Source organism: Idiotropiscis lumnitzeri, chromosome 6 (genome assembly GCF_059441095.1).
Source record: "Idiotropiscis lumnitzeri isolate Australia: NSW breed Sydney's pygmy pipehorse chromosome 6, RoL_Ilum_1.0, whole genome shotgun sequence".
Taxonomy (NCBI): Eukaryota; Metazoa; Chordata; class Actinopteri; order Syngnathiformes; family Syngnathidae; genus Idiotropiscis; species Idiotropiscis lumnitzeri.
Window position 1 is genome coordinate 12000981 of NC_142396.1, and position 20318 is coordinate 12021298.

Here is a 20318-nt window from a genome sequence, read left to right on the forward strand (position 1 = left end):
CGGGTGTATTTTTTGCAGTCATATCATCTGTAAGTTATTTAGTTTTAGGGATAGAGTTATAAGTTGATTTTTGCAATGATGTTAAACTGTTGCGCGGCTTTTTTAAAGATATATATTTGAGCCTTTTTTAAAAAAAATATTCACAATTCCTCGCTATTTGCGGAATTCAATGTTTGATTACTGAATATACAGTCATGACACAATGGAGTGAATTATTTACATATACAGTAATTAGTTGGAGTCATTGAAATAAACTTTTTCTCAAGTTCTAATGTATTGAAATGCACTAACGAGGAGGAAACGTCAACATTCTGAGGAGGAGCGGCGTGCTGCCATCTGGTGGTAACGTCGTAGGCGTGCAGTTTGCTTTTTGTCAGCTGTTTCTTTTCTTATTTGAATGTAATAAAACGCTCAAATCTTGCTTAAGTACCAGCAGGAAAAGCTACAATGGTGTCAGGTTGTACCACCAATGTCTCAGAAATAAACATAATGCAACAACCTCAACATTGTTTTCATTATTAATAAGGAACATCAACAGAAAAGCAACAAATGGTGGATTCACGGTTAGGCGGTCGTGACAAGTCCAGAAAAATCCTGGAGGGGTTTTCTGACCCAAGGAGCAGACACACACGTCACAATGGCCTCAAATAAAGTACCTTTTTAAAATCGATTTACTGTCACAATACCACGATTAGATGCAAGTGTAAAAGTCCACGTTTTCTTTCAAGAGACAGCATATTTGGTACAGCAGTGTTTAACGTATCTAAGGACAGGCAATATCCAGTAATTAGCTCTAGACAAGGCTATTTTATTTATATAGCACGTCACATTTCATTCACAAAATAACTCGATGTGCTTCACATATTTAAAGGCAAAATACAACATTTAAAAGCAGAAAATTGTCAGCTTCCTTAAATATAATGTTAAAGTAAAAATTTTTGTGTCAAAATTTAACTTTAGCCATTAATGTCAGAAGGTGATGACATGTCAAATCAATTTTAGGTTGATGGTCATTTACAGTTTTTGCATGTGACTTGTGTATTATCTTGTTGCCATATTTAATTATTGAGCCAACTAATACGCAAAATTTGGGCGAACAATTAGTCGCGGATGAATCATAAGTGTTAATTCAAATTACAAGTCCCCCAATATAAGATTTTCGAGATATGACCTGTTGTTCTCCCTGAGTTGTGAACAAAAATCAGTTACGATCACTTGATGGTGCCAGCAAACTTGATAGCAAGCAGCAGTTTGAGAGAAAAAAAACAATTCTTGAAAAACTAGACCAACCACTGATTTGAGATTTGAGTGTTTGAGCTCTGAGCATAGTCACTGACCGAGTTAAACCCATTCTCTCTGTCAAGGCAATACTGTAAACCATCAGGATCATTTAAGGGAAGGAAGTAATGATGTTAGTTCTCTTTCGGAATGAGGAACAGGAGTAGCAAGAAACTTTAATAAGTTCCGCTTTTTTCTATTGCGGACTGTAGTATATAAACAGTACGTAATAAATACACAACAAAACTGACGCGAACCCCCATCCTAAACAAACCAAGGAGGCGTTTCCTTGTGATCCTTCATCGAATGATGCATACAGTACAAGCTTCCTGCTCAGCTTCCTCTCTTTGGACTTGAAGTGCACTGAGGCTACAGGCATCCACACTTTAAGTAAGTACATTGTTGTGCTTTGGAGTTTCACTGTGATTTTAAAATTGTATATATATATATATATATATATATATAGTGCATTTTGAAATCTAATTTCTATAATTGTAAATGTTAAATTGGGTCAATGTGACAGGAAGTTTTAATAAACAGCACCGACAAGAACAAGTGCTGCGTTGTTGCTGGTGGAATTCTAATTGTACCATATAATTTTGATGAATGTCTAACAAATGTGTCCATTGCAATGAGAAATGCAACGAGTCAACGGGGTTCGGAAAAAGACTGGGTGAATTGCCAGCGAAGGGCATCAAAGTTTACATTCCACTATCAGCATGGGAAGAGCAGCTCCAGAGCAGGCATTTCCTCTAAGACTGCAATCAGTCAAGACTTTGCCTTTTAAAGGAAAGTGTCTTGAAAATTCTATAGATAGCCTTTCATTAATGTGACTCAGCATATTTACTGCGGGGACTTTCTCTGTTTTTGCTTTTGACAAAACCCAAGTTTGGCTCAGTACACACTTCTGCTAAAATACCATTGGGGAAATACGTACAATATTTCCGCACATAGCTACCATTCAGGCACAAATTCACCTCTTTGCATTTTTCTCTGTGGAACCTAACCTCAGATTCTCGCTGAGTCTCATCTAGTCCCGTTTCTTGGTGTTCTTTCGGGAAGGCCCTCATTTTTGTAAAATGCCATTAAATAATATGCAAAGCATTTAGTTTTAAATGAATTTGAAAATTATTTGAAAGTGTTTAGGGATTGTAGTTTGTTTGGGGTATGTCAAATACTCCCCTTTTTTTCCGGTTTACTGGTTATTTTGCGGACGTCCAAGCGACTCTCGGCTTTCAGTGACCGGTGTACACCCCCATTGTCCAGTGGGAACTCTTGTTGGCCTTTGCTAATGACCTTATCATTGACCTCAATCTTCACAGGTCACAATGAGGAGAAGGGAAGCTGCGCTTTACAAGCAACAATCCACACCTTGCCTTGGGAGAGGTCAGTGGCTCTTATCCTTCCACCCCGCGACTGTCAGCGGGCTGTCTGCTGCGTCTATTTATATTACAGACACGCTGTCCACCTAACATTGTTTTCCTCCGACGCACAGTATAAGAGGTGGCTAACGCTCAAACTATAAATGAGTGTTGTAAACGCCTCATTGCGATAGTAGGTACAAATAAATACGCACTCATAACAATTCGATACAACACGATAAACATAATAGGTGCCCCATTGACCGTGTTGCGTGTTTACTGTTAAAAGTGTGTAGCCAAATGACACATGGAAGCTGTTTAATGTCCTTTCTAGTTGAAGATTACTGAAAAACTAAACAAAAGCAGAGAGCATTACATGTCGCAGATTTAATAAAACCACAGCATTTCGTTTTTTAAAAGTCTCCAGGTGAACGCTAGCACAACGTAAAACGCCAAAGACAGCAGGTGATATTCAAACACAAATGGTGCAGCAACACATGGAGATAGACAATTTAACAATACCGACTGTCACTTATTATTTATGCTCTTCGAAAAAGTACTAATAGTACTGCAACTAGGTTGCAATGGTATTTATGTTTCAAAATACAAATCTACATGTATTACATACGCATGTATGATAGTGCCACCTAGTGGCCGAAGCACATGGGCCAGAAGAAGGAGCACAACTTCTTTCTCAAGGTTCCGTTGCTACCCAGGAGCCTCGGCTTCCCTCCTTTGCGGGCCCACCCCGAGTTGTGACATCGCCACCTCATTTATCCACCCCCTGTTGCCATGACACTCCCACCGGCCTAAAATAGAGACGTGAGGATGGACACTCCAGACGAGGGCTGCATGACTGCCGCCACCTGAACGCGTAAAGGGATAGGCGAAAGATACCAATTGAGAAGGGGTCAGCTCTGAGAAGTGAGCAAGACATTTCCAGAACGAGGCCAGAGCCAACTATATAAGTGTTGAGCAAGAAGCGTGAACGAGTAGAAGCAGGCAGCATGGCTCAAACCACAGAAGGTAGGAAACAAGAAAATGTCGGTACTGTGTACTAGAGTTGCAAATTTGCAGGATGTTTTTTTTTTTTAAGATGGAAAGTTTCCATGGGAATCAATGGGAATGAAGCAGGTCTTTACAAAATTGAAGGTTGGCTTATAATAGGAATCTTAACCATAGTTGGGAAAATTGATTTTTGTAAAGATTATGAATTTATGTAAAAATTTATTATGTCACTCTTACAATCTTACCATGTAGAAACCATCCAATCGCTTAAAAACCAAAGGCAGAACGTCATCATTTTGTATGAATTGAAGTTAGAATATATCAGCAGGTCAGGTTTCGGCCGTTTCAAGGGATGTAGGTCAAGGTCGAGAGAGGAATTGCTCAGCTGTCGCGTTGATGGCAGGCGCACACGTGGTGTGCCGCCTATGGAGGCATGTAGAACGTGGCGGACAGTGTGCCAGGGTGGCAGCACGTGATAAAGAAGATAAAGTTACATGTTAGCAGGCACACAACAAACGACGTCTCGGTTCCTTAACAAGTTGAGCTAACTCAATGAAACATCGGCCGTCCCTCTGGTCATCATTTTGAGTTTGGTTTAAAAACTGAACTGCAAAAGAGAAGTCAATCCGGTCAGGACAAAAGGTCTTGGGGTTGAGAACCCAAATTATGAAATGCTTATGTGTTTGGAATGTTTTGATTGGTGGATTCCGGAAAATGTTTACAAGCTACATTTGACCAATGGCAGGAGCCTCAGCCTAAGAATATGTTTGCGTGAAAACGATCAAGGAACACCTTTACAAAATGTACAAGCATATCACTGGTCACATGGACCTGCGGAAATGATACGTAATGCTTTTGGCACTAACACTATTAATTGCAAAGTCACATCTTACTCAAGAAATGCAATACGTAGGAGTGACAAATTTGGGGAAACTGCACCGTACTAACAAAAGACTAAAACAGGAAGTATCGTAGTTTGCATATCTTACAGCGAGCTGTGCGGTCTCAGGGAGAGTTCACTGGGTCTGTTTTTGTTTACCACGTGCGGAACACACAAAAGCCAGAGACACCTTAGTCTGGACAGGACATGTTTACTGGTGTGGGGTTTCAAAACATGCTGGTGCCTCAAGCAGGTTGAGGCCTTACACTGGTGGCTCGACTTCACATGACGGACATTGCAAGCATAATATTATTTCTACTTCGGTGCCCACCATATTTCAAGAAATGCGACATCTAAACAAGTCACTAAGTCAGCTGTCAATAATAGAGTTGCGCAAACAATGCTTGGGGTGTTCATTTGCTGAACTGCAGATGGATCGGGAGGTATGTGTGGACATTTTACTGTGAAAATTTCAGTGGGAAGTTAACCTGTGGCATTTTGGAAACATTCCAAATTGGAAACAGGGAATACAAATATTGGGAATTCAAAGGTGATTGAGGGTAAATTAATGGAAAGAAAATACGGAGGCCATGGGTTTGATTGTGGCTCCGGCCTTCCTGTGTGGAGTTTGCATGCTCCCCCCGTGCCTGCGTGGGCTTTCTCCGGGTACTCCGGTTTCTTCCCACATTCCAAAATCATGCATGGCAGGTTGATTGGACACTCTAAATTAACCCTAGGTATGAGTGTGAGCGCGGACGGTTGTTTGTCTTTGAGTGCCCTGCGATTGGCTGGCAACCGGTTCAGGGTGTCCCCCGCCTACTGCCGGAAGATAGCTGGTATAGGCTCCAGCACCCCCCGCGACCCTAGTGAGGAGAAGCTGTACAGATCATGGATAGATGGGTTTTACATTCAAATTTTAATATTTTGTTTCGTTCGTGCCTTAAACGTGAGTGCACAAAACATTGTGGAGCCACCACACATTAATCTACTGTATTGGAACACTATGGTCACTAAGACTCTGTCTATGTTTCCATACATATAACTTGAGACCTGAGGCATTCTAAGTAGAACAGGCAACTTAAGTCACTGGAACATAGACCGTGACCATGTTGAGTCTACTCCAAGGCTAATCGTCGTGAGAGACTTGATCTCCACATCACGTCACATCTTCACAACTGCACAGTGCAGTTGTTTACAATGATCTTAAACTCCACACTTTAATCCATCTGAGAAACTTTAATTGTGCTTTGTGCTGCTGTATTGGCTGGCCACTTGTTCCACGATACACAATTAAAGTAAATCAAAGTATACGCCCCAAAACCTCAACAGAGATGCCACGGCTCTTCCCAAAAATGTCCATGAGCGAAGTGGACGAGAAGGTGCGCCTGCTGGCCGAAAAGGTCTACGCTTCGGCCTTGAAGGAGGAGGACACCAAGGACGCAATGGCCCTGTTCACCGTGCCCGAGGACTGTCCCATCGGTCTGCGGGAGGACCGGGAGCGCACGCTACAAAAAGAGCTGGCCGAGCAGCAGTCCAAGGAGACGGTCAAGAGGTATGGCGTGACATCTGACATTTGGTTTGGTGAGATTTCGACTGCGTGATACCAGTTTGCTCCTGTGCATCACAAGGAAGAAGAACTTCATGATGAAGCGTTCCCAGTCGCTGTCCCTGCAGATTCCCACCGGAGACTGGAACCTGTTGGCGCATTCGCCCGTGCTCTCCCCAACCACACCTGAGCCAGTTTTTTCAGAGAGCTTCCCCGACTTCCAGAGAGTGACAATAAGTGGAGACTACTGTGCTGGGGTAAACATGGCTAATGTCTGTCGTAACCACCGACCTTCATGGTGACGCCCTTCGCAGCTGTTACTGGCTGGCAAAAGCCAAAGCCAAATGAGTGTTTTATTTAGGTTCCCTGGTGTGATGCGGAATTCATGCACTTATTCCAGATCACCGTCGAGGATTATGAACAGGCAGCCAAGAGCCTCCTGAGAGCTCTGTTCATCCGGGAAAAGTATTCCCGGTTGGCTTACCATCGCTTTCCCAGGACCATTGCGCGGTTCCTCCGAAACACAGAGGGAGAGAATTGGCGAGAGGAGGACGAGGTCTTGCCAGGTGGGGGAGCATTATTTATTTATTTTTTTTACCCTTCTGTCGAGGTCTGCCTATTTGCAGTTTTTAACATTCATTCTGTGGACTGTAGACATCTGGCCGTTCCCCCGTGAAGACGAGGACCCTTACTCCATGGGGGGCATCCCTGAGAACTTGGACTACGAGCTGCAGATGAAGGATGGCATTGTTCATGTTTACAACAATGCAGAGGCCCTGAAACAGCAGCAGCCTCGCACTCTCCCTTACCCGGACCTGGAGACCTTTGCCATTGACCTGAGCCACGTCCTTGCCATGATTGCTGATGGCCCCACGTAAGAACTACCAATAGTGTATAGTTGACAGCGACAGGTGCTCACGGTAAAAGTTCGTTACAGGGCACAGGCCTGAGTTGTCTCTCGGTACTGTAGCTTCTTTTCCACAGCCCCAAAATGACTCTCCAATCTCTTGCAGGAAGACATACTGCCACCGACGATTGAACTTTTTGTCATCCAAATTTTACCTTCATGAAATGCTGAATGAAATGGCCGAGCTCAAGGAGCTGAAGAGTGTTCCACACAGAGACTTTTACAACGTTAGAAAGGTTGGTCGGTGTTTCAAGGGACTAACCCTACCTGAGTCACTAAATCATTGCTACATTCCAGCTTTCACTGTCCTTAAAGCAGTCTGTTCAATCAAACAAAAGGTGGACACACACATCCATGCTGCTGCCTGCATGAACCAAAAGCACCTGCTAAAGTTCATCAAGACAACATACCAGACGGAGAAAGGCCGTGTGGTCCAGGAGAAGGCTGGCCAGAGGTATACGCTGGAGCAGGTCTTCAAAAGCCTCCATATGGACCCTTACGACCTCACAGTGGATTCGCTGGACGTCCATGCTGTAAGGACAAAAGCGTCGAAATGGTAAACGCTGCAGTTGTAAGTAGTACTCATTTGATCCTTGCAGGGGAGACAAACATTCCATCGCTTTGACAAATTCAACTCCAAGTACAACCCGGTGGGAGCCAGCGAACTGCGGGAGATTTACCTCAAGACTGACAACTATATCGAGGGAGAGTACTTTGCACGCCTCATTAAGGTGGGTTAACTTAAATAATAATTACAGCAGATATTTGTCTTAAAAACCCTTTTGGGCCATACATTGAAATCAACCATCATAAAGCGAGGACCTTCTGTAATAGAAAGATATGTCAAAGGTCAGTCAACACCATGTATCAATAAGAGTTGCGGACGTTAAAGTAATATAAACCAACAGATGCTAAAGTATATTGAGAACTTACCACTATCTCTTCCAGGAAGTGGCAAAGGAGCTGGAGGAGAGCAAGTACCAACACGCCGAGCCTCGTCTGTCAATTTACGGACGATCCGCCAGTGAATGGGAGGGCCTTGCCACTTGGTTTATTCAGCACAAAGTCCATTCTCCCAACCTGAGATGGATGATCCAGGTCCCTCGGATCTAGTGAGTGCTCAGGAAGGACCATCCAGGTCCGAACGGCCTTTCGGGATGCGCATCAATATGATGGCTTTGACATGCCTCTGTCCTACAGTGACATTTTCAGGTCGAAAAAGTTGATACCAAATTTTGCCAAGATGCTGGAGAACATCTTCACCCCCATCTTTGAGGCCACAGTCAACCCGCAAAAGAACCCAGCGCTACATGTTTTTCTAAAATACGTAAAGAACCTACGAGCATCAGTCCAACAAATTCAATGATGTTCAGTTTTTTGGTTCCTCATCTCTGATCTTCATCTCGCTCTGCAGGTGACAGGATTTGACAGCGTGGATGACGAGTCTAAGCACAGTGACCACTTGTTCTCCTACAAAAGTCCAAAGCCTGAATCATGGACCGCAGACGATAACCCACCATACACCTACTACCTGTTCTACATGTACGCCAACATCATGGTGCTCAACAACCTGCGGAAGTGAGTGCTTTCGGCAACAGCAACAATGAATAGAAAATAGTAAAGACCCAGGTTGGAGACCCCTGACTCAATTTTTTTTTACTTCACGTGCAAACAGATCTATGATTTGCTTTGACACAGAAAGCAAAACAAATGTACCAAAAAAAAAAAAAAAAAACACTCAAGGGATGGCTCCCAACTTGAGTTGGGCCACAACTGTTTTTGTGATAACGATTGGCCTGCACATTTTATTTTGTCTCTCCAAAGGGAGCGTGGGTTGAACACCTTCCAGTTCCGTCCCCACTGTGGCGAGGCCGGCTCCATAACTCACCTGGTGTCTGCCTTCCTGACAGCGGACAACATCTCGCATGGCCTCAACCTGAAGAAGGTGATGCCACCTTGTGCTGTTTTTTCCCCCTCACAAACAGGAAACTTCAAATTCACAAGACAGAAAGTTAGTGTTTAACTTTGTGACAGCTAGGATAAAATACGACAGTTTTAAGCTCCGTCATTTTTCAAAAGATTGCACCTAGACATGCATTTCAAGACTGCACCTAACACCGAGGACTCAAAACAAGGGATTCATGTGATCATGATACAGGTGCAGCTCCGACCTGTCCCAGACCTGAATTTGGAGACCTTGCACCTCACTTCACATAAATATGCTAAATGCGCCACTCTCCGACAACAGCAGCCTCTCATTTCGAGACCGTGCACTTGGCACTTAGGGATTCACGACAAAAGACTCACGTGACCACGATAGAGGTGCTCTTCTTTATTGTGACATTTCCTTTCCACCAGAGTCCGGTATTGCAGTACCTCTACTACCTGGCCCAGGTCCCCATCGCCATGTCGCCGCTGAGCAACAACAGCCTGTTCTTGCAGTACTCCAAAAACCCGCTGCGGGAGTTTCTTCAGAAGGGCCTGTGCGTGTCGCTGTCCACTGACGACCCCATGCAGTTCCACTACACAAAGGTGAGTAAGAACCCCCCTCAGATCCAAAGAAAGCTTGCACAGCAAGTCGAAGTTGAAATGGAGTTGAAACATTTACAGGAAGCACTGATGGAAGAGTACGCCATCGCGGCTCAGCTCTGGAAACTCAGCACCTGCGACTTGTGTGAGATCGCCAGAAATAGTGTGCTGCAAAGCGGCCTGTCGCACCAGGTGAGCCCAAAAAAAAAAACTTCAGATGGTTTTCTATTGGTCGGAATTTGGAATGCGGATCCGCATCTTGGTTTCACTTAGCAGCATGACTACCAAAAGGATACCCAAACAAAATGTCTCAAGACAAGTCTGAAATTTGGGGTCTGCTGGGAGTAATTTCAAGACAAACTTGATCACTAACAAATCTGAAGCACATAAACTCAACAAATGAGTGATGCTAAACTGGCAAATTAAGATGATTTATCATCGGTTTTCTAACGCCCCCAGATTTATTGTAATTTCAGCCCCTGTAATAAATTTAATTTGGCAACATGAAATTGTCAATGGCTACCAAATTTCAGGCACATTAAATTGCAAAGCATTTTTATCATTGCAAGTCGGCAAAGTGCGGGGGAACTTTTACGAATTGCCATCGGTTCAATGGTCAATTCCAAAACTTAAAGAAAATTCTACTTCTGTTCCTTTAGCTTGTTACGAACATTACATTTGTTAGACATGTAAATCATGAGTATGCAGAAAAAGAAAATCTCAAGGAGCCATGTCCCAACCCTTTTAGTCAAAAGCTGCTATTGTACGGTCAATTTCCTCATGTCTTGGGAAGATTACCATAACTGTGAGATATTATGCGATGACCACCAAATTTGCTGTACGTACGAGTTTAATCTTCGCTGACTCGCCGTCCGCAGTCCAGAATACCAGTGCCGACCGTTGGGGTTTGATCACTAAAATCTTGGAAGTTACCAACTGCTAATGTTTACTGAGAAAAAAAACAAATCTGTTGTCACATGAAATTCTTCTCAAGAAAAAAACCTGCACGAAAAAGCACAACACAAGTTTTGTTGTCTTTTCTCCAGGAGAAGAAACACTTCCTGGGCTCCAACTACCTGCAGGACGGCCCTGAGGGGAATGACATCGGACGCACAAATGTGGCGCAAATTCGCATGGCGTATCGCCACGAGACACTGTGTAACGAACTCAGCTTTTTAGTGGACGCCGTCAAAGCGGACGCCACCATTCCAGGGGTGGAGTGAATTGAGTTTGTAAATACTTTCACATTTTTGTTATAATTCATCTTTGAATTGATGTGGGTTGCATTTATTGACATGTATTGAGTTTTTACTTTTTTTTTTTCAACAGAAAACTTGAGCACATTGTGTATGACATAAATGTCAGTTATTCAAAGACTTTACTGTTTCCACATGCAGTTGACAAATGCACGATTTAAAATGGATGTCAACTTCCTAAAATTATTGTCAAGAGTATGTTCTATGGAGCCTCTATGATGGAGCAGCAAAATCCACCCGTTTTTAACCATCTCAGGTAAGCCATGATTGTCGTTGCTCGCTGAGCCCTAAGCAACTGTGATGTCATAGTCAGTCGACAAATGTGAAAAAATGGCCGCCCCCTGAGATGGCTAAAAACGGGTGGATTTTGCTGCTTAACTCATATTGCACAAACACAATAATAATCAGAATACTGTGTTCAGACTAGTGAAGATGCATAGACCATTTTATTGGAAATTTGGGTTGACTTCCCCTTAAAAGACTAGTGTAGGAATTTCTTTTTTTTACTGCTTCGAGTGTGAAATGTGTTTCTGTTTTTTATTTGTTTATTTTTTTCAATAAAAATATACATGAAAATAAATTAGGTTAAATTGTGTTTCTTGGTCACCAAGTGACAGGGGGAAGAACAGTAAACGTAAATTATTACGATGATTAGGACTACCAGCGTTACCAATACATAGCAACCACACAAATAAGAATATTTTTTAAAAGATTAACCTACCCACAAGCTTTAAACACATTTAAACTTCCGAAAACACACCTTTTCTCACACTCTCACTTGCACAGTAGTCTGAATAAGATCAAAGCATGCATGCTTAAAGAACCCAGTTGAATCATACTGTTAAAAATGACTGTTATAACCCATGATTTAAAAAAATAAATAATTATTTTACATTTTATTAGACAATGGTTATTTATTCTATTAAATCATACAAAATATTTAATTTTACATCAAGTTAAAAATATTAGTTATTTTACATAATGACTGAAGCGGAGCCATATTGCTGTATTTAATTTTTTTTTTTTTTTTAAATACAGACAAAAAAGTGCAATAGGAGTCTTTATTAAAAGCAGTGCATTTTATTGTCATATATCCACCCACATTAAGACAAATTAAAGCAGGTTTGGATAATTTAAGAAAATCCAACATATCATATCATAATGCAAGGCCAATACACAATCATTCATTTCCTTTTCATAAATAACGTATAAAGTGAATAAAAGCGATGGCTGAACAATGGCATTACACTGACAGAATTAAAAGATATTTTACTGTAACACTGGGGAAAATACTCCTGTTAATATAAATCCATGGAATTTTGTATTTGCCTAAGATTAGGAAAACGCCCTGCGAGGTTTTCAGTCTCTTCCTTAAGAGTCTTAAGATGCCACCTAACGGCCAAACAAAGCATTACACTTACATAATTCAATGCTCAATTATTGTAAGTGGGTAAACAACTGTAAATACCCAAGGTTGTAGTGCAAATGGGAAGGACAGAAACAAATCAGCATAAAATTGGATAAAATTAAATATACAGTTGTTTTTATTATATTTATATCCAATAAATCCACACAAAATAGATTAAATGAGCTGTGGATGGTTGTAATTAATGCATCTAATATACAACAATCAACTGATGAGAACAATTGCAATTGTTTCAGATAAATGACTCAAATAGGCATTTATCAATCAATAAAGGCTCAGCTAAGTCTGGAACAACGTACAGTATTTCAGGTGCAGAGTAAATGTGAAAATATGAGATAAAATGTGTTAAATTCATTTTATGATCAAGTTCATTAACTCAATTTACTCATAAAAACCATCACACCCCCTAAATTTTATTTATTTTTGTTTTTAATTAAAAAAAAGAAGGTATTGATAAAAACAAGAATAGAACAGAATAGAAGAGAATGTACAGAAATAATGTGTAATTGTGACCTGCGTGCCTTTAAGGTGAGTGGCCTCGTAAATTGCGGACCACAGCTGCTCCCTGCGAGTGTTTTCATTTTAAATATTCATGTTTAAATATTTTTCCCGTTCAATACACGACTGAAAGTGCATCAGTGACTGTGGCTCTTCTCGCCCATATGCGAGGGCATTACACTTTAAATTGGCTGCTCCATTTTTTTTCTCACTTCACTTGAGAGCTGTATTTGACACTCACTCGTAACTCAAATTACAGCTCGCAACAGAAAGCAACTGGAAAAAAAAAACTTAAGTGGAGGCATTTGTAACTCACGGTGCCAATGGATGTATATACAAAATATTGTCAGTAAAGTAGTTCAACTCATAAGGTCAGTTCAAATGAATGTCTATGACGCCATGTTGTCATAACACAAGAATGTTGCGTTATTTTACTTAGTAAACACAGAAGAACCTTCAAAGTGGAACACACGCCGACTTGTACAAAATCTAGACTTCAATCAGAATCCCCCCCCCAAAAAAAATATGCACCAAAAATTCAATGATTTGAGCTCAGCAAGTATTTAAAGCAAGGGTGGCCACACGCGGATCACTAAGAAATATCGAGAGTCCTGTAATATTTCTCGCATTCATTTCTTAAAATTTATTTGAACAATTATTTTTAATTGTCTAATTGATTTGTTGTAAATGAAAAGTATAATAAAACCGGCTGATATGTAAATTTCACAACTTTTACTTCATTAAATAATTGGTTAATTAGAATTAATTACAAATGATGCAGTTATTTACACAAACACTACCAAAGGTCATCCCATCGTTATTGCATTGATTTTGCTACTTTCTTTGAGCATCACTCCCATTAAATAATTGATTTCTTGTAAATGAAATATTCCTTATAAATGTATTGGTTTAATTAATTTCTTTAAATAAATTGGCTAACCATGATCAAATCACCATAAAAAAAAATAAAGAACTCTACTACTTTACCTTTAAAAGCAACTATTTTAAATCCACATTTCAACAATTGAACAGCACAGAGCACTAGTGGTTAGCAGATCTGCCACACTCTCTTTAATTTCCTGATTCCAGTGTGTTCTCCCCATGGTTGTGTGCGTTTGCTCTGGGAATGCCCAAATCTCAGAACGCCGAGCAGATGTGCTCAACACTAATCCACCATGCAGCCCATAAGCAAATCAATTCATCAATGCCAAACACACACACACACACACACATTGATTTTAGCAAGCAGATATTACCTAATAGGCTTCCAGAACCAGCTGTATAACTTTACTAGTTGATAGTATCAGGAAGTCAGCGGTTTCTTTATTTTTGTTTAAACAGTACAGCGGTTAACTTATTTTTTACATTTAGACTATATCAGCGAAGAATGTTAAACTGTGACTTAAAACATTTCCTTTGCATTTTTCCAGTTCATAATGGCCATCTTCTGACACAGGAACAAATGTCTTTTACTTCTATGAGTATTTAGGGTAAAGAAATTAATTAATTAATTAACAACTGACACTGGTTAACTACTTTTTACACTTGTATAACAAGTAAGAATGCTCCAATGTGACTTTTTGCATTGCCTTCACCGTTAATGAAGATTTTATGATGGCACCAGTTTGACCTGGGGAACAGATTACTTTTACTTCCATTAATTCCGATGGGAAAAAGGAGTTTGTCATGGGATGTGTTCCACTTTGGAGATTCTGGTGTCACATGACCTCCTGCAAACATTTCCCCCCACAATGCACCGCATCTACTTGCAGCCATGAGAGAATGTCCAAGTGAAGGTGACATGTTTTTTTTTTTGTTTCTTTTACTTGTTGTGTCAAGGCCGATGCGGATGTCCCGCCTCGTCAGCTAGGTTGAGGATGTACCCCACCATGTCGTTCTCCGTGGGGATGTCGGACATCACCCACGACTCGCTGGCGGCAGTCACCTGCAGGCGGCAAATGGGGCAGTTGCGGCTCCTTTGGGAACACATTAAGCACATGCCACTCGTTAGGCTTTTTGCTTAGTTGTTAGTGTTAGTTAATCTACCATTTGTCGATGCACTTCTGGCAGAAGCTGTGAGTGCACGGCAGGATGAGGTCGGCCTTCCCGTCCATACAGATGCAGCACTCCTCGTCGTCTGTCAACTCCTTCACTCTGCAGGGGCGGGAGTCAGAGGCAATGTGGTCTTGTCAGAACGTTGTTTTGTCACAGTGTTTTTACTTAAATTTACTGATTGTAATTGTAATTGACTGGAAAGGATGAAGTCGTTTTGTGCGGAGGTTGATAATATTGAGTAGTGGGTACGTGTTCAAGGCAGATGACAGATTTTGAATAGCATTTTCAAATGACTTTTCAATGCGTGTCGAGTAACCAAGGGCTAACATATTGATAATTTGGGAAAAAAAATAAAAGAAACCTTTTCATGTTCAAATATTTGTTAAAAAAATTAAGATGAATGTCGTCTGGTAAATTTTCATATCCTCAACGTAAAATGACGGAGATATAGGTTCAATATGCCACGAATCCCACCAAAAACATGTCACCATAGAATGTATTTACAAAACTGGAACATTATTCAACTTTTTTCTTATTACAAGTAATACAAATACATTGTGGGATTTAAAAAAACAAAGAAAAATGTAAAATACATTTTAACTATATTTAGAAAATACATATTTTAAATATAACTATTTTATATTAAAAAAAATTAATACACTGCGAAATCTAAGATGTCTAAATATTTAACACAGACTAAAATCAAACTAAATGTAAATGATATAATTATATAATATATAATACATTTTTTAACAGTTATCACACGATTTGACAAGAAAAATAAAACTCAACACCAAATCAATAGGAAAGCGATTATTTTTAGACTTAGCCAACATCATCTCATCTTTTGAAACTGATAGCCTTTGACATGCAAGTCACTCGCCTCAATTTTTCAATCCAACAGATTCTTGGTCCTTTTCATACAGACCTGCCCATCCACATGCTGGCCTGGCAGGTGTCAGGATCCAGAGTCGGCGCATAAGAGGCCTCAGTGGTGGTGGTGGCGGCGGCGGCACCACCTTCTGTGGCGAGCACGTCAGCGGCCTGACTGGTCATGTCGCGGTAAAGCTGGATGAACTGGTATAGGTTCATGATACGCGACGCCTCCACCATGCTGTTGATCTTGTTGATCTGGCGGGAAGTCAACCACAGATCACGAAAGAACAGCTAACGCAAATGACTGCAACGCAAGAACATGATATGTGAGAAGTGAGACAAATAAGATTACTGTCAAGATTTAAAGGGGCCGCATTTATGCTGAACTAGCTTTTGTGAGCTTTTTGCCATGTTAAATGCTAATTCATCAATAAATTAATTCATCAACTAGCTACTATTATTTCCCATGGGTAATTTCTGTGTCCTGGATCACTGGAGGTAATGAAATGTTGCTCTTTCATGGTCTCACCTTCGTGCAAACAATCCTGACAGCCACCTTCCACAAGGCGCTGGCATCCGATCCCGGTTGGACCTCAAACAGCAGGTGCTTGTGTTGTCCTGCTGCTAGTTTAGCAGTCCTACAGAGAGCAGAAAATTGAACAATCCAACGACATTTGCATGCAAGGCTGCTTAAAAGAAGGCTCTTTGGAAATGTGACTTTTTAATTGATAGTATTATAAATGCTTGTTTGTCTGGAGTGTCTGCCCACCAATCAACTGTGAAATAAAGTCACCAAGTATACCTTAGGTTATTCAAAAAAATTAATTATCAGAATATTTCCCACAGTGAAAAACATGCATGTTAGTATTATTTAAAACTCTAAATTGTTCATTGCTGTGAATGCGAGTGGTGTGCCCTGCAATTAGTTGGTGACTAGTCCTGTGTGAATCTTCCCACTCTGGCCCAAAGTTAACTCAAATAAGCTCCTTTTATCTGCAACGCTAATGAGGAGGTGATATAGAAAATGGATGACTGCATTTCGAATATGTAGTAAAAGGTATACATGCATGTGTGTGTGCTTACAAGTCATTGAGCTCAGCCACTCTGGCCAAAAACTCCTCATAGGTGAGGTAGCAGCTGTCTCGCACCAAGCCACCATGTCTGAGCAACTTCTCAGGGAAACGCGCCGCCTGGCCTGAGATCTTCTGGCCCATACCAGAGGCAGCAGGTGACGCTAATGCAACAGCACCACAGGCATTCACTCCTGTGGAGAATGGATGAAAAATGCAAATGAGATACTGTAATTCCTACATTGTGATGGCTCTTCATGAATTCACCCATTCACATTTTTTTTGTTTCTTGTGGAATATAGCTTCCTAAAATTCCACCTAAGCCCTGTCTAAGTAATTATGCAATACAGAAATTGGCGTTAAGGGAGTAAATTGAATTGTTACAGCTTAAATGAGACAAGATTTGTATGTCAGTGAGGTGCTAAATTTATTCTGGATTTAGACTGGCCCTCTTAGCGGACGTTTGACAACGAAACGAAGGAATCAATTCGATCAAATCACGTGTCGACATCAAATACATCAAATACGTCATTAAATTGTTGCATCTCCACTCGCAACAGCATAAACGCTCGTCTGCATATACAAATTGCTAACATTTCAAAAACAGTCATTTTTGGTTGGGAGGCGTCACATACAAAAACACGGCTCGCACAGAAAACGAAAGCGTTACTTTTCACATTGTCACGAAAGTAAAATGGTCTTCACGAAAACAAATATTAATTGTGCACCTTTGACACGATTTGGAAAATAATAACAGCTTACCTGAATATCAACACCTCTAGGAACTATTGTGCAAAGTTAGCCACAGCAAGCTCCTGTTTGTTTATATGAATCGATCGCACAGTGATGACGTCAGAAAACGTGCAATTTGGTAGCAGCGTGCAACCGATTGGTCCTTCCCTGCGTCGCTCCCGGTCTTATCCAATCAGGCATAAATTTCACCACAAGAGGAGCTGTAGGAGGTGCGCTGCCAGACCAGGTACAATGTACAAAGACAGGAACTGGTGGGATATAATTAAGAATAAAAGCAAACCAGGAAGTAGTGGCGGTACAGATTTGAAAATGAGAGCATTACATCTTTAGACCATGCTTTTCCCCGCCATACTTCAATAAAGTGTAATTCCACATCTACTCCAGTAGTTGACAGTGGTGCTCCAATATTGCGCAGCAAGTATTAACTCAACGATGTAGGTTTGTTTTGCAACAAAATTGTTATTATTTATAGTTGCGGCGGAGAGTGGGTGGTCGTGGGGGGCGTGAATTGTTTTCTTCTTGCGAGGGGGACATAACAGAAAATAATTGAGAAACACTGTGTTAGATTAAATGAAATGATCCTCTAAATTATTCCTTTGATGTGACCAAACATATTTCAGCATCTGATCCAAGCTGTTGATGTAGGCCGTCAGCTTTTTGATGGACGAAAAAGGCTGTTGAAGAAGACAACACATTTACATTAAATTAAATGTTCATGACCATTGTGATGGTTTACCGTTGTCTTAAAAAGTGAAGCTTTCAATAACTGTTAATACTATCCGTCAGCGATAATTGGCTTTTCTTTTATTGTTTTTAAGCAGGGCACAATTTAATAGGCTGCTTTCAGAGTTCAGTAAATGAGCCCACCTCTTAAAAGTTAATTGCCTCCAATTAACTTTTTTTCTCTTCTGAGAGAAGAAAGGAAAGGGTTGAGCACAGAGGAGAAAGTGGGACGGAAGGAGGTTGGCCAAAAGAGACATCGTTACAGTTACGAATGTCTTTGATGAATGTGCATTGTCCTAAAACAAACCAAAACCATACAAAATAACATGGTGCCAGCATGTAGTGCGTATTGTATTGTATGTGTACTAGTAAGCCTCAACGCTTTAGGCGGGTCTGCTTCAAACCAATGACGGTGGGACTCGCTAAGAACAATTGAAACAGAAGATTGTTAATGTATTTTTCTGTTTATTTATTTAAATTTTAAATTGTTTACATTTGTATTAGATATATGACTTGGTTAAAAATAGATTGTGGTCAGAGGAAAAAATGCAGTTTTTTATTTGCCCGAATAAAAAAAAAAAATTAAAAAAAGCATTTTAGGGCTGTATTTTTAAAACCGTGATTCCGCAATCTTTTTGTTCACGGTTACCGTCAGAATTTAATGTTGATCAATGTTGGTCCTTTTTTAAATGGTTTACGCCCCTTTGCACAAAGAAAAAGCAAATGAACCTAAAAACCTCAATCGGCGTGACAAATAAATTTGAATTACTTGATTAAATCCATTCCAGTCAAGCCCTAATGGTGTACAAGATTAAACAAGAGGTTCTTACAGTTTCGGGATTGTACTCTTTTGGTGAAATCGGGGTGGTCTGAAGAGTCATCTTCTGGCAGTGACGCCTGCTCCTTTTTCTTGATCAAATTAAAACATAACATCAATGTTCGCAAATCCAAGTCCTGAGAATGAAGAGAATTTCTGAATCTGTGCAGTGTACAGTTTTTTTTTTCATAAGCAATCATTCAGTGTGACAGTATACATACTCCAATTGAGCAAATTACCAAACAAAACAAATGCATCTTAATGTAACCAATACTGATTATCAAACTTCCAGGTCACGTGAACCCTTGCAGTAAAATATTTGAAAAGAAAGGTTAATTTCACCGGTTTTCCATTTTGATTTTTGAACTGAGCACAAAGTTAAAGTTAAAATTTAGTTTTTATTTTTTTTGTTTCATTATTTGTCATCATTCATTTTTTGTTAGACTAAACAACTAAAATATCGAGGGACTATTTAATGTTTGTATTGCCAATAGTCAAGCTGGTGGTATGACAAAATGCACCATTTTGAGGATGAAACAAAGGCTCTTGTTGTTAATGGTTGCTAAAACTGCAGCTCAGTCACGCACAATCATGACACTATACATATTAGTAATGATTAAGTCAATACTTGCCTTAATTATTTGAAGACATCACATTTTCAACACATAATCGAGCTAACAGGAAGACAACGATGCATAACTTCATAATACTACATTATGTGTGAAGATAAACATTCATTTCTACTGAATGAAAACATGAAAAATATACACGTTAGCATCATTTTCAACGATGAGTGAGTTTAAGAAAGCTCTTGTAATGTTCAATTGGTCTTAAACTCACCTGTGTATTTAAAATCATTTAGTTTTCACGTTTGTGCACATGCCAGTTGGTGAATATCGACGCAATTGGACGATTACCTTGTCAATCTGTGGCTTCATCCAATCAGGACACGATCTCACGTGGGATGTTTTCACATCCATTTTATGAAGGAAAAGAATATATTTTATAAAATATCCACCACCCAATATACTTGTGTTTGATAGTTAAAATGTTACTTCGACATTTAGGCACAAATTAAGATGATAAGCACGCTTTTGTTTTAAAAAGTGGACCGCTAATCATCATTAGCCTCATCATTTGTCTTCAAAAAGGAAACGTACATGCATTGACGTTGTCATGACAAAAATGAAATTCAAATGAATCTAAACTCAGCTAAACCGCTCTTATAAATAAACCAGTTCATTTCCCAAAACTTTGAATCCAAAGACGAGTGATGTAATGACTTATTATGGTCACCAGATAGCAGTAAAGTAAGCAAAACAAAACTTATCTGCC

The 20318-nt window shown here is 40.2% G+C and overlaps 2 protein-coding genes across 3 annotated transcripts; one reads left to right on the forward strand and one right to left on the reverse strand.

Annotated features, from left to right (window-relative positions):
- Nucleotides 1-1414: 1414 nt before the first annotated feature.
- On the forward strand, nucleotides 1415-15472 carry LOC148335265 (AMP deaminase 3-like). Of its 2 annotated transcripts, none has more exons than XR_015844072.1 (17): nucleotides 1415-1668; nucleotides 2601-2664; nucleotides 5857-6079; nucleotides 6156-6330; nucleotides 6474-6639; nucleotides 6728-6947; nucleotides 7087-7216; nucleotides 7319-7513; nucleotides 7580-7711; nucleotides 7929-8092; nucleotides 8181-8307; nucleotides 8395-8558; nucleotides 8805-8925; nucleotides 9339-9512; nucleotides 9591-9701; nucleotides 10556-11021; nucleotides 14529-15472. XR_015844072.1 is itself a non-coding variant. In XM_088298496.1 (17 exons), exons 2-16 carry the CDS (start codon nucleotides 2607-2609, stop codon nucleotides 10730-10732), a joined length of 2337 nt encoding a protein of 778 aa, XP_088154622.1. In that variant the 5' UTR covers nucleotides 1415-1668; nucleotides 2601-2606; the 3' UTR covers nucleotides 10733-10741; nucleotides 14529-15472. The 2 variants fall into 2 exon arrangements, 1 of the variants encoding a protein (XP_088154622.1); XM_088298496.1 differs by having other exon boundaries at nucleotides 10556-10741.
- rnf141 (ring finger protein 141) lies at nucleotides 12292-17615 on the reverse strand. The gene is made up of 6 exons (XM_088298497.1): nucleotides 17453-17615; nucleotides 16704-16884; nucleotides 16150-16258; nucleotides 15673-15875; nucleotides 14736-14843; nucleotides 12292-14665 (listed from the first exon to the last, which is right to left on the reverse strand). The coding sequence occupies exons 2-6, from the start codon at nucleotides 16832-16834 to the stop codon at nucleotides 14524-14526; spliced, it is 693 nt and encodes a 230-aa protein (XP_088154623.1). The 5' UTR covers nucleotides 16835-16884; nucleotides 17453-17615; the 3' UTR covers nucleotides 12292-14523.
- Nucleotides 17616-20318: the final 2703 nt, after the last annotated feature.

What these genes read in the sequence shown, in the direction of transcription:
- rnf141 (XM_088298497.1), bottom strand. Translation starts at nt 16,834, where the DNA reads ATGGGCCAGAAGATCTCAGGCCAGGCGGCGCGTTTCCCTGAGAAGTTG. An exon ending in TCAGGATTGTTTGCACGAAG is followed by an intron (nt 15,876 to 16,149) that starts GTGAGACCATGA and finishes ACTTCCCGCCAG; the next exon opens with ATCAACAAGATCAACAGCAT. An exon ending in CAGAAGTGCATCGACAAATG is followed by an intron (nt 14,666 to 14,735) that starts GTAGATTAACTA and finishes GTGTTCCCAAAG; the next exon opens with GAGCCGCAACTGCCCCATTT.
- LOC148335265 (XM_088298496.1), top strand. Translation starts at nt 2,607, where the DNA reads ATGAGGAGAAGGGAAGCTGCGCTTTACAAGCAACAATCCACACCTTGC. An exon ending in ACTTTTACAACGTTAGAAAG is followed by an intron (nt 7,217 to 7,318) that starts GTTGGTCGGTGT and finishes ATCAAACAAAAG; the next exon opens with GTGGACACACACATCCATGC. An exon ending in TGCAGTTCCACTACACAAAG is followed by an intron (nt 9,513 to 9,590) that starts GTGAGTAAGAAC and finishes AAACATTTACAG; the next exon opens with GAAGCACTGATGGAAGAGTA.